Source organism: Rosa chinensis, chromosome 2 (genome assembly GCF_002994745.2).
Source record: "Rosa chinensis cultivar Old Blush chromosome 2, RchiOBHm-V2, whole genome shotgun sequence".
NCBI lineage: Eukaryota > Viridiplantae > Streptophyta > Magnoliopsida > Rosales > Rosaceae > Rosa > Rosa chinensis.
In genome coordinates this window covers 49,738,542-49,761,465 of record NC_037089.1, presented here as the reverse complement: position 1 = coordinate 49,761,465, position 22,924 = coordinate 49,738,542, and the positions used below count along the sequence as shown (strand labels likewise).

At 37.7% G+C, this 22,924-nt stretch overlaps 1 protein-coding gene and 1 long non-coding RNA gene across 5 annotated transcripts; one reads left to right on the top strand and one right to left on the bottom strand.

Annotated features, from left to right (window-relative positions):
- The first annotated feature begins 6,539 nt into the window (after positions 1–6,539).
- LOC121051419 lies at positions 6,540–15,752 on the top strand. Its single transcript, XR_005805657.1, has 3 exons — positions 6,540–6,786; positions 14,215–14,275; positions 15,171–15,752. It is a non-coding gene; the product is annotated as an uncharacterized LOC121051419 (long non-coding RNA).
- Positions 15,753–16,552: 800 nt separating this feature from the next.
- On the bottom strand, positions 16,553–22,537 carry LOC112190195 (metal transporter Nramp6). 4 transcript variants are annotated; one of them, XM_024329613.2, is made up of 15 exons: positions 22,390–22,537; positions 22,103–22,203; positions 21,789–21,938; positions 20,964–21,042; positions 20,831–20,871; positions 20,282–20,360; positions 20,072–20,176; positions 19,767–19,876; positions 19,486–19,667; positions 19,325–19,394; positions 18,431–18,604; positions 18,211–18,315; positions 17,696–17,827; positions 17,419–17,514; positions 16,553–17,088 (listed from the first exon to the last, which is right to left on the bottom strand). In XM_024329613.2, the coding sequence occupies exons 3-15, from the start codon at positions 21,906–21,908 to the stop codon at positions 16,759–16,761; spliced, it is 1,623 nt and encodes a 540-aa protein (XP_024185381.1). In that variant the 5' UTR covers positions 21,909–21,938; positions 22,103–22,203; positions 22,390–22,537; the 3' UTR covers positions 16,553–16,758. The 4 variants fall into 4 exon arrangements, with proteins under 4 accessions (XP_024185381.1, XP_024185382.1, XP_024185384.1 ...); XM_024329614.2 differs by having other exon boundaries at positions 22,103–22,165; XM_024329616.2 differs by lacking the exons at positions 21,789–21,938; positions 22,103–22,203; positions 22,390–22,537 and having other exon boundaries at positions 20,072–20,181.
- Positions 22,538–22,924: the final 387 nt, after the last annotated feature.

Here is a 22,924-nt window from a genome sequence, read left to right as displayed (position 1 = left end):
GGAACTTCCAAAAACGGAAGAAGAAAAGCTGACAGTAGTCAGTAGAAAAATCAATGAACAGCAAAAAACGCTGGATTCTATGAAAAATATACTGAAGGACAAGAAAGCGCCTACAGTAAAAAAGAAAGCTAATGGATTCAAACCATTAGAAAGGCCAGATAAGAATCCTGTTCCAAACATGATTTTTCTGGATCCTTCAACTAGTTTTACTAGTATCCGGTATGAAAACCCGGAAAAAAAGAGAAACATCTTTGGGAAAAAGAAAGGAGTACAACTCCTAAATGCTGAAGAATTTGAGTTCAATGAGATTGAACAAGAAGTAAAAAATTCCTCAATCCCAAAATTAGATTTTAAACAGATCTACAAAAGAGGAAAATTTGATTTAATGCATAGCCATTATTTCAAATTACTGGAGATTACAACCCCAGCAACAGCAGGAGGAGAGACTGATCTTCTACTAATCACTCCAGCAGAAGTTGCCAGAGCACAAGAAAAAAAAAATCAATTTATGCATATTGGAGCAGTCCAGGTAGGCATAAATCTGCTTGCTCGAGAAGGAATAAACTGTTCAGTCCTATGTGTGCTACAGGACAACAGGTTAACAGACTTCCAAGCTAGTCTGTTGGGAACACTCGAAGCATCCTTATGTGACCAAGTAGCGTATTTCAACTGCTTCCCCAACTTCACCACCAGCTTGAAAGATGCAGCTCACTGCCTCAGACTGAGAGTCAAGACAGATGGCATATCCATGAAAGAAGATATGCAAGAACTTGCAATAGTATACAGGATATACTATAAATTGATGAATACCACAGTAGCCCCTAAGACAAGGATTACAAATATCCCAGGTCTTACTACGGGATTCCTCACCAATCAGAAGAACCATTCACAGCAAATCCACAAAGTTACTTGGAATGAAGTAACATTTCCTCTTGAATGGAAATTATCCGGTCCAAAAAAGCAACCGGAAAGAGTAAAAGCAAAAATCTACGAGAGTAGAAAAACTGGAGAAATCAGCCTCAACTTCGACTATCATAGGAAAAGTGATGTCTGTCCTGAGAACCTCAGGATAAACAGCAGTCTTCTGAGAAGAAGCTACAGCACTAGAGAAGCTAGTGTCAGTGGTACAAAACCCACTATTGAAGAGCCAATATCAGAAGAAAATCTGGAAGCTGATCTAAACAGACTAGTCCATATACTCAGAGCTGAGAGGCTCTATGATCTTTATGAAGAAGCTAAGAATTGCGAAAATCCTGAACGATTAGAAAAACTAATCGAATAAATGAAAGAATTCAAAATCAGAAAGACGAGAAAAGTCTTTCCATATCAAGATATTGAAATGGAAGAAGGAGAAAGCTCCAAGACTTCCATCGTTAGAGAAAAAGGAAAAGTCAAACTCCCTATACAGAAGGCCCCTACAGGAAGAAATGGAGAAAGAAATTCTCAAAGATTTGTCCCAGAGGACAAGATACCCAGAGTACCAATTTCCAACTATGGAATTTGGCTAGATCTGGATAAAACTCTAGACAAGAGAAAAACTCTTGACCAATGGGTAGACAGCCTGATGATGGCCTCTGCTCTTACCCTTGGAAAATTTGAAGCTCCTGATCTTCAGATGTACTTTGAAACTACTCTAACCGGAGTAGCAAAGAAGTATTATTTCTCTTTCAAAGAAACAGCCAGAGGAAAAGAGTGGCTGGAAGAAATCAAGACTTCAAAATCTCCATATGATTTTGCAGTACCCCTGTACGATCAGTTCTGTGGAGATCTTTCAAATCTGAGTGAAAAAGCCAAAGAAACGGCAAAATCGAATATCTATGCTCTCAAAATCTGTGACATGAGATACTTCGAAGAATACTTGAATGAATTTCAAGAATACTATTGTACAATTGGTGAACTAGAGAATACTGATCTAGTTAATCTGTTGCACAGAAAACTCCCTGAACCATGGAGAACAGCTGTGAGAGAAAGCATAGCGGAGAAACCAATTGAAAGATTTTCAGTTGGAGGAATTGCCGACAGAATCCGGCAACTACTGAAAGAGCAATGCAAAGCCAATCTTAGAGCTAAGATGGCCAAGAAGCAACTCAAAGGAGTTGAAAATTTCTGTTATGGAATATTAGATATGCCCACAAACTGGGGATGTCATGAATCCAAGTTCCACAGAAAAAGAAAAGAAAAATATTACTCTAAAAAATTCAAAAGGAGTAATCAGAAGAAGGATTGGAAATTCAAGAGAAGTTCCAATTACAAGAGACAAAAGGATGAAGATCCTAAAAAGAAATTCTTCAAGAAAAAGAAGAATACTCATCAGCATAAACAACCAAGCAAGAAAGCCTGCAGATGTTGGTTATGTAAAGCTGAAGGGCACTATGCCAATGAATGCCCGGAAAAGGGTAAAAGATCTACTAAAGCTCTCTTTGAAGAATATGAGCAAATAGTAGAAGTGGCAAATATGAAAGGCTATGAAATAGCCTATTCTGATGATGAAGATGACGACAGGTCAGTTTATTCTGCCTGGTCTGAAGAAGAAACTTCATCTGAGTCTGAGACTAGTAGAGTACTTCGAATCTAGACAAATGAATGTCTTGAGAATCAAGAATTGGGAAGAAAGCAAAACAGAAGCTTTAATGTCTTCTTATCAGGTGAACCCTGGTACATTCGTTTGTGACTATTGCTTATGTCACGAAAAGAATGGTCTCCCTATGTTTTGTGAAGAGTCTAAGAAGACTTATCATAAAGAATGCTTCATAGCTGAAGCAAGAAGAAAAACCAAGAATGGCAAAGTCAGTCAATTGGTTGAGCAAGAATATGAAGAATATTTCTCTGAACAAAAAGAGAAAGAAGAAGAAAAAGAGGTAGAAACTCTGTTCCAGAAAATTATGGAACCTCCTCCTCCTTCTCCTCCATCTTCCTCGAAAAAAGAAGAAATCATTGATGAAGAAAAAATCAATGAAAAGGAAAATTTTGAACTGGTTGAACCACCAAAAATTGTTCCAAAAGAATGTAAACCATTCATTCCAAAGGAACCAGCTCAAGAAAATGAGCTTCAACAATCAAAAGTCGTCTCTACTAGTAGATACAGCAACTACATAGAGATTGGACTAAAATTCCCTGATCACAAAAAATATCATCTACATGCCTTTGTAGATAATGGATCAGGATTCACTGTTGCAAAGAGATTTGCAATTCCAGATGAACTTTGGAAAGAAGATAAGAAAAAATCAGCTACTGGTGTTACATTTGATAGGAGCCATCTCACCATGAAAAAAGTAGCAAAAAATGTTCATATCACCATTGGTGGAGGAACATTTATCATCCAGAATGTTTGGCAATCTGAAGGCCAAGGATCTGATTTCTTGTTGGGAAATGATTTTATTCTCTAACAACGATTCATTCAGGATGAAGAAGCGATAGGCTTCAGAAAAGGAGAACGGGTGTTCTGGGCAGGCCGCCTCACACAAGCAAAAAGTGTGGTAGGTCCTGGCTTTACTACACAGTATCAGAGATCGCAACAGAATAGTGGTGATCTTACTCCCTACAAACCCAAATTTGAGCCTATACTCCAAATCAAGCAACAAAAAGAATTACTTGTTGAAGAATCTTCTGAAGAAGAAGAACAAACTAGTGAAGAAGAAGAAGCTAGTTTCATCCATGAGCATAACCTCAAGCACTTTCAGAATAAGCTTGAGTCTCAAAGAATTCCCACTCTTGAAGGAATCAAGAATCTACTTAAACAGAATATCGACGTAGATCCTCAAAAGTTTTGGGAAAAAGACCCAGTGGTCTGTGAATTGAAATTGCATGACATGAATGCTATCTGCCATGTCAAAGCCATTCCTCATTACAAAGAGGAAGATAAAAAAGAATTCAGAAAAGATATTGAAGATCTCCTGAACAAGAGATTAATTCAACCTTCCACTAGCCTTCATCATGCTCCAGCATTCTACGTGAGAAATCATGCAGAAAATCTAAGAGGAAAAGCTAGAATGGTTATTGACTACAGATATGTCAATAAAAAGACTGTCAAAGACGGTTATCAAATTGCTCAAGTAAGAGTATTAATTAATCAGCTCAGAGGAGCCAAAGTCTTTTCAAAATTCGATGCAAAGTCGGGTTTCTGGCAGGTCAAAATGCATCCTGAGAGTATTCCTCTCACTGCATTTGGAACACCACAAGGCCGTTATGAATGGTTAGTAATGCCTTTTGGTCTCAAGCAAGCTCCCTCAATCTTCCAAAGGAAAATGGACAACATCTCCAAGCATGTGGCGGAGTTCTGCGTTGTCTACATAGATGACATCCTAGTCTTCTCCAAAAACATAGAAGAACACATGAAACACCTCCATGAGGTAGTAAAGCTGATAGTTCAGCATGGAATTATCCTAGGAGAAAAGAAAATCTTCTTTATCCTCGATGAAGTTGATTTCCTAGGAATAAACATCAAGAATGGAGTGATAAAACTCCAACCCCATATTCTTGAAAAGATCTGGAAATTCCTAGATAGAATTCCTGATGCTAAGATTCTAGAGAGATTCCTTGGTGTCATAAATTATGGGAGAGATTTCATCCCTAAAATCTCAGGGTTAACAGCAATGTTATCTCCTAAGACAAGTTCCAAAAGAAAATGGAACTTCACAGAAGATGATGAAAAAATTGTGAAGCAGATAAAAAATCTCTGCAAAAACCTCCCTCCTCTTCAACAACCAGAAGAGAATGATGAAATTATCCTCCAAACAGATGCGAGTGATAATTATTGGTCCGGTGCAGTCCTAGCAAAAACACCCGGAACTAACATCGAAAAGATTTGTAAATTTTGTAGTGGCAAGTTCAGCCCTGCAGAACTAAATTATCCCACAGGGGAAAAAGAGATTTTGGCTATCAAGAAAACAATTTTAAATTCTCCAGCTTTTCTTGGAAAACCCTTTACTGTCCGCACCGATTGTGCTAGAGTAAAAAATTTCAAACACTTCAAACTTGATAAAGCTGCTGATAGAGGAAGATTAGCAAACTGGCAATTATTTCTTAATCAATATGATTATAATGTTGAGTTAATTGCAGGAAACAAGAGCTATCTTCCAGACGCATTAACCAGAGAAATGGCAATGTTTAGCCAAAGAGAAGACGATGAAGGTCGTAATCCCAGAAGCAGAAGAACTGGGAAAGAACATGAACCTGAAGAAGAGCCCATGGAAACCAAAGAAACAATCCTTAAAAGGTTTCTGCTAAGTCCAAAGGGCTTGGCCACAACTGATCAATCCCAGGGTAAAGGATTGGCTAGCCCGTCTCAAACGGCAGACGGTAAAGGCTCATCAAGGCCGTTAATGACTGTTGCTTTGCCCAAAAGCAGACCAACTCCAAATGGAGTTATAAATGTTTTTAATTATGAATTAAGAACTTTTGATACTCCTGTGTTCAGAACTGGCAGGAGATTAGCTTATCATCATAAGACAATCCTGGATAATCTTTTATTTGCCTTTCAAGAAAGAAGCAGTGGTCTAATGTTCCCAGCTCTCTTTGCATTAGCTGAAGAACTCTACGAAAACGGAAGACCACAGTTTGAAGAAAATCATACACAGCAGAGTGCTGTAAGAAAAGATAAAATCCACTTCCTGGACAGTCCTGAAAGTGCTAGGGTTCCGATCATGGCACTCAATGAGTCAGATTGGTTTGAATTTCACAATCTGATAGGAAGACATAATCCTGAAAATCTAGTTCCCCCAACCCTCTTTATCATTGCAGGACCTTATGTTGGGAGATACTTAGTCAATGTTCAGAGTGAACATCCTTAAGAACACAAGCTCTGGCTTGTTGAAAATGGTTTTGTCCATAATCTGTGGATCAAAACAAATGATGATCTGAAAGGTTTGCCACCTATTATTGTCAACACAGTCAAAAACATTAGAAAAAATGACTGTATACTTCGTCTAAAGTTCAGATCCACTCCTCCAGAATGGTGTCAGAAGGAAAACGGAGAAGTTGAATATATTCCTCCATACCATTATGTGAGAATTATTCAAATGAAATATCTTCAACCAGCCTGTGTAGGGTACAATGGTCAACCAAACTCAAGCATCCCGTGGATGAAGGCCATGGCTCTAGAGTACATCAAGAAGATAATCTCTGAAGATATCAGCAATACCTTCCTGGCAGCAGGAGAAAAAATTATTATCACTGCATACGGTCATCCTGACGTAGTCAGCAGTGACCTATTCCTATCTCTCACCAGAAAAGAGATAGACTCGACAATGGCATGCATGCGTTGGGTGGAAAATCTTGAAACTGACAACCACTATAAAATGTATGTCGATACATACGTCGAAGATAATGCTACCACTGTTAGAATGGCCCAGGCAGACAACAACTCCTTTGTCTTTGGCCACAATTCAGAAACAGATGAGAACATGTAGCATCACAGGTGAAGCTACAGGTGAAAGAAGAGAAAATGCCAAATAAGTAACTGTAGTACTTTTGACCTTTTAAAAGACAAAAGCTACTTTTGCTTTCAAAAAGAAAAGACACTTCACCTACCAGAGGAAACACTTCACCTACCTGCTTTTGTTTTTCTCCATCCGACCTCCACCAGCAGGAACACTCAGAAAAGCAAAAGTTCACGGAGTTGTCCTGTATATTTTTATATTTTGAATTCTAGTTTGAGTTCCGCTCTCTATATAAGGAGCTTTAAGTTTCATTTGTAAGGCATCGAAAAATTGAGTAGAAGAGTCTTCTCTCAAAGAGTACGAAAGCCATAGTAGCAATGTGTTTTCTATAGTGTGCTTTCATAAACAAGTAAGTATCTGTTCTTATTCTTATGGATAGCTAAACAGCCTTTTACTGTTTACCTGAGAATGAGGCTCTGAATGTTTAGCATGTATGTATATTTGAATAAATAAATTCATATGGTTGCTCACCCACTTCTACAACCAATATAGTCGGCATTATATTTTCATAATTATAGATGTTGTTGTCATAATCATCGGTGTCATTCGTGTTTCTAAATGCATGCATCCTATAAAGATCCAAGGTCCTAATAGTATTTTTCATCTGGGAAAAATCAGTCTTAGAACCAAAAATTAGACCAAGCAGCAGTGATTCCGCCTGTTAAAGTAACCGTTAGGTGTGAAAAACTTGGGCATGATGAAGGCTAGTCTTGTTTGAATTTTTGTCGTTTAGGACAAAGTTTTTTTTTGGTCGAACAATATTACTAGAACCACGGGTCAACATAGGATACAAAAGGCATTTTTCTGAAAAACCATCCCTATTAGTCTTTTTCTATCATCAACAGTGTAATACAAAAGTTTTGGGCAGTTGGGAAAAATACAGGAGCTTTTTGGGTATACGGGAAAAGACCCTTTAATAAATAAGTCATGCTTTGTTAGACAAAATGACCCATTTAAGCTTTAACAATGGGACTCATTTAAGTAAAAAAATGCATAAATTAATTAAATTCACTAAAAACTCCACAAAACGAAGAATATAAATAATTATATATAATTTATAAATAATTAAATCCAATAATTAAAAAGAGAAATATTTCAAATTGTCTAATATTATGATCAAAAACTCTGGACGTCCAAAATTTCAAGAAGAAACATAGCACAATCGCGTTAGACGGGTTCACTTCGTGTTGGCAGGTTGACCCGTGGCCGACCCATTTATTAAATGGGTCATGGCGGGTTGACCCACCGTCGAACCACTTTTTAATCGTGCGGGTTCAATCCGCTTTATTTCGTGCGGGTTTCGAGTCGTATTATCGGGTCGTGTCGGAATTGACAGCCCTACTCTAACCCTAAGGGGAAGGAGTTTGTTCTTTTTTAATTTTTTTCTTAGCTTTTTATTTTTTAGAAGTCTATAGTGTGCGAAGATAGTTCGACAGGACCCGCCCCGAATTTCACCCTGAAATCCGAGGTGGCCCTGTGGGGCCCACCTTAGGGATAACTCTACCAAAAATTCGGCAGAGTCACCTCTAAAATGGACTACCCAAAACCCTGTAAAACACACCAAACACTTCAAGCAAACCAACCTTATACTCCTGGAGCCACCCTGCTCCCAATTACCAACAACTCCACTTTCACAAAACACAAAACTCAAAAATACTAATCCCAAAGGTTAAGCAGAGCAATACTACTATACACAGGGATATAACAGAAGAGTAAAGGATCAAGTGATCCTACACTGCGGAAGTAGTGACAACTATGCCTCAAATGTCATGTATGCCCGACCTCCCCTAATTCGCCTGCAAACTGGGCATTAGAAACCGAAAGGCCCAGGGGAAAGTAGACGAAAAACGTTAGCGTGAGTGGACAAAAATAAACAATTTAAAGGAAAAAGGATTTCATACTTTCCCACATTTATTCTCTTTAATAACAGATGCATGCAACAATTAGAAAAATACATTTAGCTTTAAATCCAAGAATTCCAAAACGATAAATCGACTAGCCTTGCTAGTCACCACATTTGAAAACTATATCGTAAAACCGAAATCTCATTTCTCAATAAAATAAGACCAGCCCCGCTGGCTACAGTGAAAATCGGACTAGCCCCGCTAGTCAAGCAACGATAAAATATGGGGAAGAAGTTTCACCATACGAAAGAAGGGAGCCTCCCAGGCTCGGGTCGGAGTGTCCCACACTCTGGAGCATCCCATGCTCTGCTCTTACTCACCCACAAACACATAGTAAGCAGGGAGGAGTACTAATAGGCTAGCTAGCAATATAATATACATAACGACCCAGGTATGGTGGGTAAAAACTAATAAAATCTCATAAATCCTTAAGGCTTCCCCATGTCCCACGAACAAAGAAAACACGGGTACGATTCCCAACCGTACCCGGAAATTCTCGTAAAGTCGTATAAATTAACAGCGTGTCCCACACGCTAAAGGAATAAATAGGTTGTCAATGAGGCATTCCCAATGCCAAAACCAATGATCAAATAAATAAACAAGAAAATAATTCCATCGAAATCCCATTTCGAAAATCTTTCCAAAAATCTCAAATCCACGAATAGGAATATAATATAAATAGCATAATTCCGGAAATCACCTCGGAAATAATTCGTCGAAAATCAACATCAATTATAAATTCGAATCCGAGCATAACAACTTAATAACCAAAACTCACAACCGGTATAAATTATAATTATTCATGAGAATCATTATTTAAAAGCAAAACCATGAGATAATTCATAATTATCTTTATATGCTCGGAAAATATGTTAATAAAATAGAACAAGCTTTAATAAATAAATGCATGCATCACTTATTTAAAACAAACGTCCACTCACAGTACTATTGGGCAACCACGCAAACGAGTTCCTTCATCTAGCCGTAGCTCGCGACATTGCCCTGTACACAATTATATTTCCATAAACGGAAATCCGATAAAATAATTACGAACTTAAACGAAATCCGAAAATCCCTATCTCCAATACTTCTCAAATTCAACCCAAATCTCTTCCACAATTCCAATTCCTCAATTTACATATTCCATAATGAAAACGAGGGAAATCCGGCCATCGGATTTCCCATAATTCCACCACAAAACTCCAAACTTCGAAAATTCACAAACAATTCCAAACTCCTCCAAAATTCACCAAACTTCACATATATGCTCTATGATAATTATAGAATTTAACTAGCTAAAAATTGAAATTAATAAACTACCCTAGCCTCCGTTACAGCCGCCCACAGTGGCGGCGGCGCCGCCACTGCCACCAACTCCAATGGACACCAAAATTTGACAGCGGCACCTACTCAACACACTGATTCAACTTCTCAACTACAACATTCCCAAATAACAATTAAAAACGGCCGAAATCGATCAATGAACAAAAACCCAGAAATCCTCAAGAACCCTAGAATTTCAATTCGTCGATTCGGCATCTACACAACAAATCGTGATACAAGGCCATAGGGGAAATGATCAGTGATGAAAACCGAACCTTCGACGGCGAAATGGGGACCGGAGGTGGCCGGAATCGCCGGAAATCGGCAAAAGCTTCAAACTGCAGCCGGAGGGGATCTTGCTTCGATCCGAGCTTTTCCGGTCAAATCGTCGAAAACCAAGGTTACTAGGGTGATGAGAGGGAGGAGGCGCTCCTCTGATGACAGGTGACACGCCGGTTGGTGGCCGGAAAGCGGTAAATCGAAGGGAGAGAAAAAAAACGGGCCGAACGGAGAAGAGAGAGGTCGGGGGAAGGAGAGAGAAAGAGCAGGGGTGGGTTTCCGGAAATGGAAACCTACCTCAGTAAATTTCTATTTTATCAAAATTTACCATGAACAGTAACTTCCACATTTTTTGCCATAACTCTCGCATACTAAATCCGATTTTTACGCACTACATATGCACGCGCTCGGTTTAACGTCCTCTACAACTTCCATGAAGAAATTTTTCTCAAATTTTGACCCGAACAAAAAGTCAACTTTTATGGCCACTAAAAGTACTAAACCGAAAGTAAAAGTGAAAGTAAAGGTCGTTTACCGTCCAAATGACTAGTAAACAGGTGAATTTAGGTTCGGGACGTTACATAGTTTCTAGGAGCTTTCTGAGATGTTTCTTTGTTTCAGTTTTACCATAATTGCCTGTAGACAGGTGAGGCATAGATGAATGATTTTTCCTTAGGAGGCGAGGCTATTCTGGTAATGTACTAGGCTTGCTTATGAGCGAGCTGTCTTGTACTGTAATGAGTTGCTGTACTTGGATAGGGAGTTAGTTGCTTCCCCGCTAATTTCTCGATTTTAAGTATTTGTAGTCTCTAGCCTTTTCTTGGCTATTGATCTTATGCAATCAACTATTAGTTTTAAAAAAAAAAAGATGATGTAGTTTTTTTAATAAACTGTATACAGTCCACAAATACTAGAAAAAACATAACATACATCAACTATTCTAATGTCGTATAGAAGAGAAAGTTGTGTCTACTAGGATTTCCTAGCTGTCAAACTCTTTTTCACCTAAGAGGCGGCGACGGCTTCAACTTTCGTCCACCTCCCCTAACGCGATGTCCATCTTTGGCTATTGGTTCCATTTCTTGCTTTGGTTCTCTACCAGCAATGGCCTATCCTATATGAAGGAAGACAACGTCTTTCACTATCCAAGTAATGTTTCTAGGAAATCGATCATTGAGGTGGCGATGTTTTGTGACACAGTGTTGCTGAAAGCGCACCATTAGTGGATAAGATCTTCTTCTGCTAGTGCGATGTGAATATGCAACGGCGTTGATGAAGGTTATCGGGGATGATGCTACAGGGCCGAGTTGGGGGTTGGTTCTTTCATTTGCCTTTTGACTTCAATGGTTTAGAGAAGTTTATCAAGGTTGGGTGGTGCGAGGGAAGGCTGTTAGAAGACCTTGTCGTGTAGTCATATACGGTTGGTGGCCTCTGGACCATTCTTGGAAGTTGTTTGGTCAATGCTGGAGTCAAGTTTTCCTAGGCCTACTGGGGGTGGGTTAGGCTTTAGGCCTCATAGGGAGTGGGTCAGCCAGTTAGGGCTAGGTCTTAGCTTTAATTAAGGCTTTGTTAGCCTTTTGCCTACATTCTATGCGGTATTGTTACACTTAGTTAGACAGATTTTTGGAGCACCACAATTGAGTGAATTGGTGAAGGGATTTAGATTTAGATTCTCATTTAATTTTAATTTTGTGTAAGAAGACTAGTCATAGTCTTGTAGACTCACTAAATAAGTGAGCGTCAATGTTCTAGTGAGCAGTCCTGATTCGCTCTAAATTACTTGGCCACTGATGTAGAGCACAAGTATAGAAAATTATTGTATGTGTTAATCTATCTATGGAATTAATGAAATCTCCTCTTTACGTAGAGGAACAAAAAAAACACATCATCATAAAGAACATAGGTTTTGTATTTAGAGCTCGACAGGGGAAGCGATTCAGAACACTGAGGCCTCGTTTGGTTCACAAAAAGTAAGCATTGGGAAAGGAAAGTTGTTTCTTTCTTGCGTTTGGGATGCAAAAGGAAATGAAATGTTTTCTTGAAGTAAGGGAAATAAGAGGGAAAATGGTTCCTTCCATATTCTTTCATTGCATTTATTACTCACAACCCATTATTTTATTGCATAAATTACAAAAAATTTAACAACTTTTCGGATAGCTTTCCTTATGTTACCAAACATAAGAATCGAAAGTTCTTCGGAAATTTTATTTCTCTTCTCATAAGAAAGACAAAAGAATTACTTTTTTTTCATGAACTAAACGAGGCCTAAGTGCACTTGCACCAACATGAATTGACTGCCGGATAACATCAAGTGCACTTTTTGGTTATCAAAAAGATGTTGACTGCAAATATCAAGGGTTGACCTAATAGGTGTGACCTATTATCTATTATTTTTTCTTTTTTATCGGGCCCATTATCTTTACACAAATTGAAATTGGATTAAGATAAAATTAGTTTTGTTTATTTATCATTACCCATCAAAATTGTTTATGAATTACTTAGATATTTAAACAAAATTTGTTCCATCAATACGATATCGTATAAGACCACTGCATTAATGTCTATAGCCATGATTGTTACTATATAGTAATTTTAGTATGATTGTAGATAAACTAATAAGTGATAAAGTGATAAACTATACCTAGCAAGTCTATAAAAATAATAGTCTAGCGAGCAATACCATGCAAATGTTTTTACAATGAACAAATCCTAAATGCAATACTACACCGAGCAATATCGCACAAAGTGCTAACTACCCTAACGAATTTTATGTAAGTGCTACTACATAGGGTAATGCCACACAAGGTGGTACTTCACCGAGAAATATCGAGTACTACTACTGCATCGAGTAATTTTGTGCAAATGCTACTACGGCAAAATTGTTTTGACACCAAACAAATCGCCAAATATGATTCTCCATTGAGCAATACCGTGTTATTGCACTGAGTAAGTATTACAACTAATGAATATAAGTGCATTTAATCAATTCCACAAAAGTGCTAGAACATGCACCCAATAATTATGCAAAAGTGCTTCCACATCAAATATTGACCTGTAGATATAATTTTGCATGACTAGTTACATATAACATTGGACATATATATGTAGATAAATGTCACGTCCCATATCTCATTTTATCCCTTTACTAGTCATTCGGACGGTAAACGACAACTACTTTCACTTTTTACTTTGTTTCGATACTTTTAGTGGCCCTAAAAGTTGACTTTTTATTCGGGTCAAAATTTGAGAAAATGTTCTTCATGAAAGTTGTAGAGGACGTTAAACCGAGCGCGTGCATATATGGTACGTAAAAATCGGAGCTCGTATGAGAAAGTTATAAGGGAAAAATTAATGTTACTGTTCATGGTTACTATTCATGGTGAGTTCATATATATATATGGAAAGTTACCATGGTAGGGTTCCATTTCCGGAAACCCACCTCAGTAACTCTCCCTCTCTCCTTCCCCGTGCAACGTTCTCTCCCTCTCCTCTGCAACTCCGGCGTCCTCTCAATTTCGGTCACCTGGGAGCGAGCCGCGGCCATCATCCTTTTCATCTCCTCATCCTGGACTCGCCTGCGGTGGTAGCTTGTCATTTCTTAGCCGGAAATCGATGAATCGAGCCCAAGAATTTTACTGTAGCAGTTTTGAGTCAACGCCGATATTTTCCAATTCCGGCCTTCTCCGGCCACCAAACCGACGTCGAAGGTTCAATTTTTGCCAAGGATCATTTTGCCCCTAGCCTTGAGCCACGATTTGCAGTGTGGAGGTCGAATCGACGATTTCAAATCTTAGGGTTCTTGGGTTTTTTTCTGGAAAAATTTCAAATCGACGATTTCAATTTCGATCACTTACAGGTAAAATTGGAACTTGTTGTAGTTGTGAAAAATGCTTGGACTGTTGAGTAGGTGGTGCTGCCAAAATTTTGTGGCCATCGGAGCTGGTGAGGGCAGCGGCGGCTGCAGCGTGTAGGGCAGTGTTTTGATTTTAGTTTTTAGCCCATTAAATCCTATAAATGTTGTAGAGCTTGTATGTGAAGTTTGGAATTGTTTGTGATTTTCCGAAGTTCGGAAGTTTTGTGATTGAATTGTGGGAAATCCGGCCGTAGGATTTCCCTCGTTTTCGTTGTGGAATATGTAAATCGAGGAATTGGTGTTATGGGTGTGATTTGGGTTGAATTTGAGAAGTAATGGAGATAGGGATTTTCGGGTTTAATTTAGGTTCGTAATTATTTATTCGAATTGTCGTTTATGGAAGTGTACTTGTGTACAGGACGATATATCGAGCTACTACTTGACGAAGGAACTCATTTGCGTGGTCGCTAACCAGTACTGTGAGTGGACGTTTGATTTTGAATATTGATGCATGCATTTATTTCTCTAAAGTAATGCTTTATTTAATTATCATCTTTTATATTTTGAGCATGTGATGATTTGCTATCGATAGTGATTTTGGTTTTCGGATTATAAAGTAATTTCGGATTTGTTTGGGTTTTGAGATATATGAAATATTATAAAGTGATTTCGGGAATGAATTTTTTTCGTATTTTAAATGGAATTTTTGTCGAGAAAACGATTGATTTAATTATTCTTTTAGCGTGTGGGACACGCTGTTGATTTATGTGATTTTCTACGAGAATTTCTTGGTACAGTTGGGAATTGTACCCGTATTTTCTTTATTCACGAGACTTATGGGGAAGCCTTTTAAATTTACTGGATTTTAATGGTTTTTACCCACCATACATGGGTCGCTATATTTTATTGCTAGCTAGCCTATTAGTACTCCTCCCTGCTTACTATATGTTCGTGGGTGAGTAGAGCAGAGCATGGGATGCTCCAGAATGTGGGACACTCCGACCCGAGCCTGGGAGACTCCCTTCTTTCTTATGGTGATACTTCTTCCCCATATCTTATCGTTGCTTGACTAGCGGGGCTAGTCCGATTTTCACTGTAGCCAGCGGAGCTGGTCTTATCTTCTTGAGAAAGGAGATTTCAGTTTTACGATATATTTTTCGAATGTTGTGACTAGCGAGGCTAGTCGGTTTATTGTTTTGAAATCCTTGGATTTAAAGCTAAATGTGTTTTATTATTGTGCATGCATCAGATTTTTTAAGAGAATAAATGTGGGGAAGTATGAAATCCTTTTTCTTTTAAATTGTTTATTTTCGTCCACTCACGCTAACGTTTTTCGTCTACTTTCCCCTGGGCCTTTCGGTTTCTAATGCCCAGTTTGCAGGTATTATTAGTTGAGGTCGGGCGTACATGGTTTGAGGCATAGTTGACGAATAGCTTCCGCACTTCTTTGTTTGGCTCTGATCTATTGTGGGTTAGTGTTTTGGGTAGTCCACTTTAGGGATGACTCGGCCAATTCTAGGTAGAGTTATCTCTAAGGTGGGCCACGTAGGGCCACCTCGGATTTCAGGGTGAAATCCGGGGCGGGTCTTGTCAATAAAAGTGAACGTATTTACAGACACACACACAAACTTTAAAAAAAAAATAAAAAAAAATAAAAGTTAAATATATATTACATAATCACAAAGAGTTGAGGGCAAGGTATACATATATAATAGACATCAATCAATGTAGGCTTGTAGCAGCATGTATGCATTAGAGGTGGAAAAAAAAAAAAAAACATAAAAGAGACATTTAGATGTTGGTTGGTGCATGCGCACAGGTTGTACCGACGTTCATAGCATTATTCTGCATCTTAATTGGTGCACGTCCTTTTGTTTTAGTGTTGTCATGGTGTCTGTTAAAAACAAAGTATATAAACGCATGATCATTTCTATGACATTGATTCGGAAAACCTCTTTTTGTTGATTTGTGAAATGTTAGATGACTAAAATTTTAGTTGATCTGTCTATGAGTCTTTGTTGGCTTATGTACTTCAACTGTATTATATATCAATAAATGATGAATCAGGCCTCACGACAAAAATTATCAGATGACTAAATAATTTTCATATTGTTTTTGCTTCTAATCAACAAATCCTCCGAATGATCTGTCTATGAGTGTTTGTTGACTTATATACTTCAACTTTATTATTATTAATAAATGATGGATTAGGCCTCACGACAAAAAATTATCAGATAACCACGAAGAAAAAAACACACACTTCTGATTGAAAATTTTGGTTAAAATTAGGTTACGTCACTGCAGGTATTCATCTATTCATTCATGCTGATAAACTTCAATGGAAGCTCCATTCTCGTACTTGAGGTCCACAAGCAACACAAAGCCATGCGCATGTTGTAAAGCTCTCATGATGCTAGGATAGACTTCACAGGTCCACTGTGGGTAGGGGAAGGGTGTGTGGAATATTACCCCTGCATCTTTGAGACTTTGACAACATTGCCTCTATGGAGTATGGGAAGGTTCATATACCTTGTTCAGTTAAATATAGTAACTAAGTTAACCTATCTTTTTTCAATTTTCATATAAAAAGCATGGTGGTTTTGTTTAAAGAATTGAGCCTGGTAGTGATCAAATTAGGTAAAACTCCTGACGGCGTACTTACGTACTTCAGGGAGAAAGCAATGGCAAACCAACCTTCCAGCCTTGAGAGCGCTGAAAAGATGGTAATGCAAATGCGTATGTTCAAAATGAACAAGGGTCCAATAAAAAATAGTTTGCTTCAACTAGACAAGAAAAGATAGGTTGCAAGTTTTTTGGATTATATACATTAAAAAGAAGAGAGAGGATTATTTAGGAAAGACATGCTAGAAATCAGAAGAACTTTATTTTAAATGTTGGGCGCCTAGGAGTCATAGAGAAGCTACATTATTGTTCTAGCTCACAGCCTCACACAACAATCTCATCAGTCTATATCTTCAGTAGACCTCCTCTGAGGAAGTTGCATGCTTACAATATCTTCTCTTGCGAGACAACCCAGCTGTGCATTTGCCATTTCTCTGCTTTCAGGAGTTGTTAATGCCAGAAGATGTGGTGCCTCCTTATTTTTACGGAACACCAGATACACAATTCCGGCCAAATACAATGTCATGCCTGAGAATCCAAGTATTCCAAGAAACACGACACCAACAAGTTCAAAGTGACTATGAAGAAGTATCTTGATGAATCCACTCATCAAATAGTATACGTTGATGGCCATGAGCAGAGAACCAATGATCCAAGTGATGGCTGAAATCTGCAATAGGAGTGTATAACAGATTAACAATTTACATGCAGTTGAAAAGACTCGCATGGGAAATTTTGGTATATTATGTTGACAAACTCTCAAATTGGACATTGATTAGGCCGACTTTTGTTTGAATATGTATTCTAACAAGAAAGCACTCCCCAGGACCCCATCTATAGTGTAGTTTAGCTTCTTTGCTTTGGTGCATATATCAGATATTGAGATTAGACTACTTTAATATCTATGTCCAACAATTGGCATCCTAAGAATCTTTAATAAAAAATTAAAGGGATAGATAATTGCAATTGAATTTCAAATATAAGTCAATGTAAGGCTTACCACAGTTGAGTTGGCATATGCCCCCATCTTGGTCTTGCTGCTGGTGAACTTGAGAAGTGGAATCAATGCGAAAGGCAGCTCAAATGATAAAATCATCTACAAAAACAACATGAGATGATGTGATTTGTGATTATTGGCATGATTGTGTGTTTTGACAGAGACACAAGCTACTACATACAACATCTTACAAACACCTCATATAGGACAGGACTCGGGAAAAGATTACCAATGATAAAATGTAAGTAAAAAATTTGATTTGCAGGCAAGTTTATCTTACTGATGCAATAATAATCAGCTTTCCAGCCCCAGCAGATCCACCAATGACTGCAACAATCAAACTAGGGACTATTGCCAAGCATCTTGTTAAGAAGTTTCGAATCCATGGCCTAAGTCGCAAATCAAGAAACCCCTTCAACAAGAAATATAGGAAGATATTGTTAAAAACCGAACATATATGACAAACACAAGCAATATATTTGTACCATTTTACAATTCAACAGCAGCAGAGACATGTCTAAGATTGGTTGATTTTGATACATTTGAAGTTGGTTGTACTATATCTATGCAATTTCTGGGTTTTTCTCTAATGATGTCTCCTAAAAGGCTAAAAGTTACCAAAATATAAAAGTGGGAACAGTAGTACAGTTTATGGGTTGATTTTACACCAAGGAGGGCCAAGATAGAGAATTAAGAGCTTAGTCCCAACAAAGACTATATTTTAACCTCATAGTAAATTTCTTCAAATTAAGAGCAGGCACTAAAGGCAAACAGTGGTATTTTATAGCAAGCTACCTGCATAACGTACTGTCCTGCATATGTTCCTGTTATAGTAGAACTTTGACCTGATGCCAGCAAGGCTACAGCAAAGAGTTTGGAACTCCAGCTACCTAACACATTCTGTAAACAAAAATATATAACACCATCATAAAACATCAGATTGAAAGTGAATTCCTCTCAAATTGGGATCTTATAAATATTGCATAACAGTATGATAATCATTTGCATTACATACTCTTAGTAAAAAGGAAGCTTTATTCAAATCCAGGTCCTGGCAGTTCTTCTGATCTTCTGCACTCAAACTAGAGGAATTGCAAACTGCACCACTTACGGAAATAACGGAGACATTAATTAAGAAGGCTACCGTGAGAGCAAAGCCACTTTCTACCATATAAAATCTGCATGCTTCCTGCACACAAGATATTGTCAGATATAGCTCCTTAGTAAGTTCAACTCCTAGAGCAAGATGTATATGGAAAAATTGAAAACTTCCCTGCATGAGTCTTTTTACGGGTGGTTTCAATAAACAAGTGACAGAAACTAAAGATTGAAACTCTTGTTTATATTCATCCTTTTTCAGTAAAGCTTATATAGCCAAGGCAAGACCGCATGACATATACAAGTGTAAGACCAGGAGGTAACTTGCATTTTTTATTTTTTTTTTCACTCAATAATGTATGGCGAATCTGACTCCACCAAATTACCGTATGCAAGTGACACGACTAAAGATAAATCCTCTTTAGAACCACAAAAAACAAAAACAGAAAAACAAAAACTAATCAAGAGTAAGTCAGTTTTAATAGTACCAAAAACTTAAAAAGACTACACTGTTTCAGCTGCTAAAGCTTTCCATCAGCACCTAAACTAGTCAACTAAAGAGATACTGTAAGAACATATAACCAAGGGAGGGCTGCATGAGATATACAAGTGATAAAGGCCGAATAGCAATAGACACTTTTATGATTCATGATTGATGGAATCAGGAGTATCTGCCAATAAAGAATTATGCATGTTACTTACAAAACAAGTAACACTGCACATCAAGGTAACATAACATATCACATAAGCATTGCTTAAAAAATAAGGCAAAAGATTGAGTTCAGTTAGTTTATTGAAGATAAAGTATTACATTGATTCCGCGAACAGATCGTGGTATTTTCCTAGAAAGCACCAATGCAGAGTGAAGGAAGAGATTGTGCCTTTAGCAAGTAGATAAGGCCAACAACAGTGAGCAAAGAAAAATAAACAAAAAGGAATCCCAATTGATATATGAATTCACAAGAAACCTACGGCATAACCATAGCACCAAGAAGCGAGATGGCAAGACCAGTAGCACCATTTCCTTTGAGTTGGGGAACAAAAAGCCCATCCAAAACTTCTGTAGCAGCAGGCTTTGCATAGCCAAGCTCAGCAAAGAAGCATCCAGCAATTGTGAGTACAAGGAATGCAATCAAAAATTCAAGTTTCCTAACCTGTAAGAAGAAAAATATTTGGGTGTGATCATTTATACTTGAGGAATGGAAACCAAAGATCTTAGAGAAGCACAAAACATAGGGAACATATTCAGTTACCCCATATTGTTGTAATGCAAGAAGCATCAATGTACTGAGTCCTGTCAGGAGAACACCAATCCATATAGGTATATTGAAGAGCATGTTCAATGCAAAGGCCGTTCCAATCACTGGTAAGGAATAGATGTCACATTAAAATGAATAAAAGATGTGTCTTGTCACGATAGCTCTAATACCAGAAGCTATAGCTGTTATGTATCGCACCAAGCAAGGGTTCTATGAACAAGAACAAAACAAAAAAATAAAGACCCAGTTGCTTCTAATTTGTCTGAAATGATACCAACACCCGAAAAGATAAAACTTACCTTCAGGAATGTCACATGCAACTATAGAAATCTCAGCAAGAACCCAAAGGATGAAGTTTGTTTTCTTAGGATATTCAGCTCTACAGTGCTCAGCCAAATGCTTTCCTACACTTTAAAAATAACAATTGAGATGACAATCTGAGCAAAATGACTAGCTATTGTCAAAAAATAAATAAAGAATGAATTAAAACTGATTGCCATATCACTTGCCTGTGACTACCCCAAGATTGGCTGCTAGAGACTGAATGACAAGTGCAGCACATGAAGCAACTAATATTATCCAAAGTAGCTGGAAAGAGAGTTACTCAGAACTGTTATCATCTATTCAGTTGCCGACTTTAGTTACAAAAGAATGAAAATTGCAAATAAAACCATCTGCCCATGACTAGATCCTCAATATTGAAGCTATGTAGTTACTAGGTTAATAGAAGTCACTATAATAGAGCAATAAAATTTAAATCAGGAGATTCTGGACATCTTACAGAACTTATAACAAAAATTTGTCAGTTTCTTCCAATAGGCCTAGGCAGTTCAGTTTCCCTTATTATCAAAACAGCTTTATCATGAGAAATCAGTTTACTCTTGCTTGGCACTAATCCAATACGCTTATGTGTTAGCAGGCCCTTTTGTGTCAATAGTTGACACTGTTACACCCTTAACCAAATGCCATTTCATGATGCTGCAGACACTTTCTTTTGGACATGATAAGCTTGTCTAATTACAGAGGTTAGACGACTGCATTAATGGTGAAATACGTACCCCATATTTGTACTGTGCCCCTGACTGTAAATCTGTCTCAACTGCAAGTCAATCACAAAAGATGAGATTATGTTAAAAGAAAATAAGAAAAAGAGAATCAAGAGGCTGACAGCAAATGAGGCTACAATCTTACAATTTCCAGGATCTATATATGCAATTGAAACAAGAAATCCCGGACCCATGTAGGCAAATAGATTCTTCCAGCTTGTCCTCTGCATAAACAAAATGGTAACAGTAATGAATCAATGAATTCCCATTGGACACTTCCCTCATCAACATGAGTTACAATAGCCAATTGTCAAAAAGAACAAAGTAGAGAATGACAGATAGGATAGAAAGAAAGTTCAGTGATGTGAAGTGAGTTCAATAAAAAGGCTAATAAAATTAGTTATTCATCTAAAGGTAGGCTGCAGTAATCCATTCACTCTATCTTCTAGAGCAGCTCCACAGAGTGCTCTATCACAAGGTTTACACAGTTGACCATGCACTTCCTACCAAATGTTGTCAGCTATCCCACAAATTTATGCTACAATTTCTATATCTTACTCACTGACTTCAGCCATCCTCACTCACTCCCTATGCTCGCCACTAACAAGGACATCAACGAACATCTATATTAGTCATTCTTACTTAATTCCAACCATAACAAAAAAAATCCTGTAACTGTTTGAGCAAATCCCGTTTAACTTTCTGGGCCTGATTTGCAAAACACAATTGACACTTACACAGAGAGTACTAAACCCAGATTCACATAAAACGATCATGGATTTTCTTATAAATATTTAGAAAGAAGTAATCAACATGTCACTTCAGCCAATGCTTATTTCAAACAATTTTAGATTGCCTAGGCCGATTTCATTATAAATGCTTCACAATGAATTGTACAATGAAAAATGATGAATATGATACACAACGATCAAGACACACACATAAACTATGACGAATGAATCAAACTCACATCTGGAACAACGATTTTCTCTGTATCTGAGTTCTCAATAAGCGGCGCATTTGAGTAACTTCGGTTTCCAGCACTAGCAATGAACTGTGGCTGCTCACCAGTGGAACGTTCCGCAGCCATCTTTTCCTTCCTCTACTTCAGCACTGCTAGCTGAAACAAACATTTAATCCTTTCCACGTCAAACTTACAGTCAAACACTGGTAAGCAGCCCTCTCTCAATTTCTCGAAATGCAACAGCAATTTCAAGAATTGGGTTAACTAGGAAAAAATAAAATAAAAACACAAGAATGTTGGGGAACTATAAAAATTCTTACCTCTCGGTTAGATGCTGAAACAGTTGAAGAAAAGCCACCACCTTTGAAGGAATCTCCAGGATGCTTCAAGTGCCCAGTAGAAACGAAAGATATCAGAAATGCTGTATGCAACCAATTAAGTGACTAACATATATATTGAGAAAGATAACTTAAAAACATTTGGATCCCAGATAATGAAAAAAATCATTTACATTCTCATCAACACTAGAAGTTCATTCATTACCAATATTCAGCTGAACAGAGAAATATGGGAAAACCAAAGACAGTTGAGAATAAGCTTTACAAACCTTTTGTTTTTTTTCCAATCTTTGTTTCTGTAGCAGACTCCACAGTGCTGCTGGAGAAAGCGCAACTCTCTCTCTCTCTCTCTCTGTGAGCAAAATGCGGGCTCTATCTGTAGAAGGGCAGCTTCAGAAATTATTATATAGTACTGCCGTACTGGGACCGCCGCGCTTATGTAGTACACGGGACAATCTGATTGGGTCTTTTGTCAGGCCAAACCGAATTTTGTTGTTTTTTCTTTTTTAACTTTTTACGATGTGTAAACTGTAAAGTGTCCCTACTGTGTTGAAATGGACTGCCACTTAGGAATGACAAAAATCTTTATCGGGTAGGGTATTCGACTCTAACGGAGAGGAATTCGGAGAAAATTGGGTAACGGGAATGGGGATTCCCAATATTTGAATTCTGAAATAGGATACGGGGTGCGGATGATATTTTGATCCCCATCCTCATACCCACCCAATAAGAATGATATGAAATACATATATATATATATAATTTATTATTATATATATATAATTTATTATATATATTTTTGAT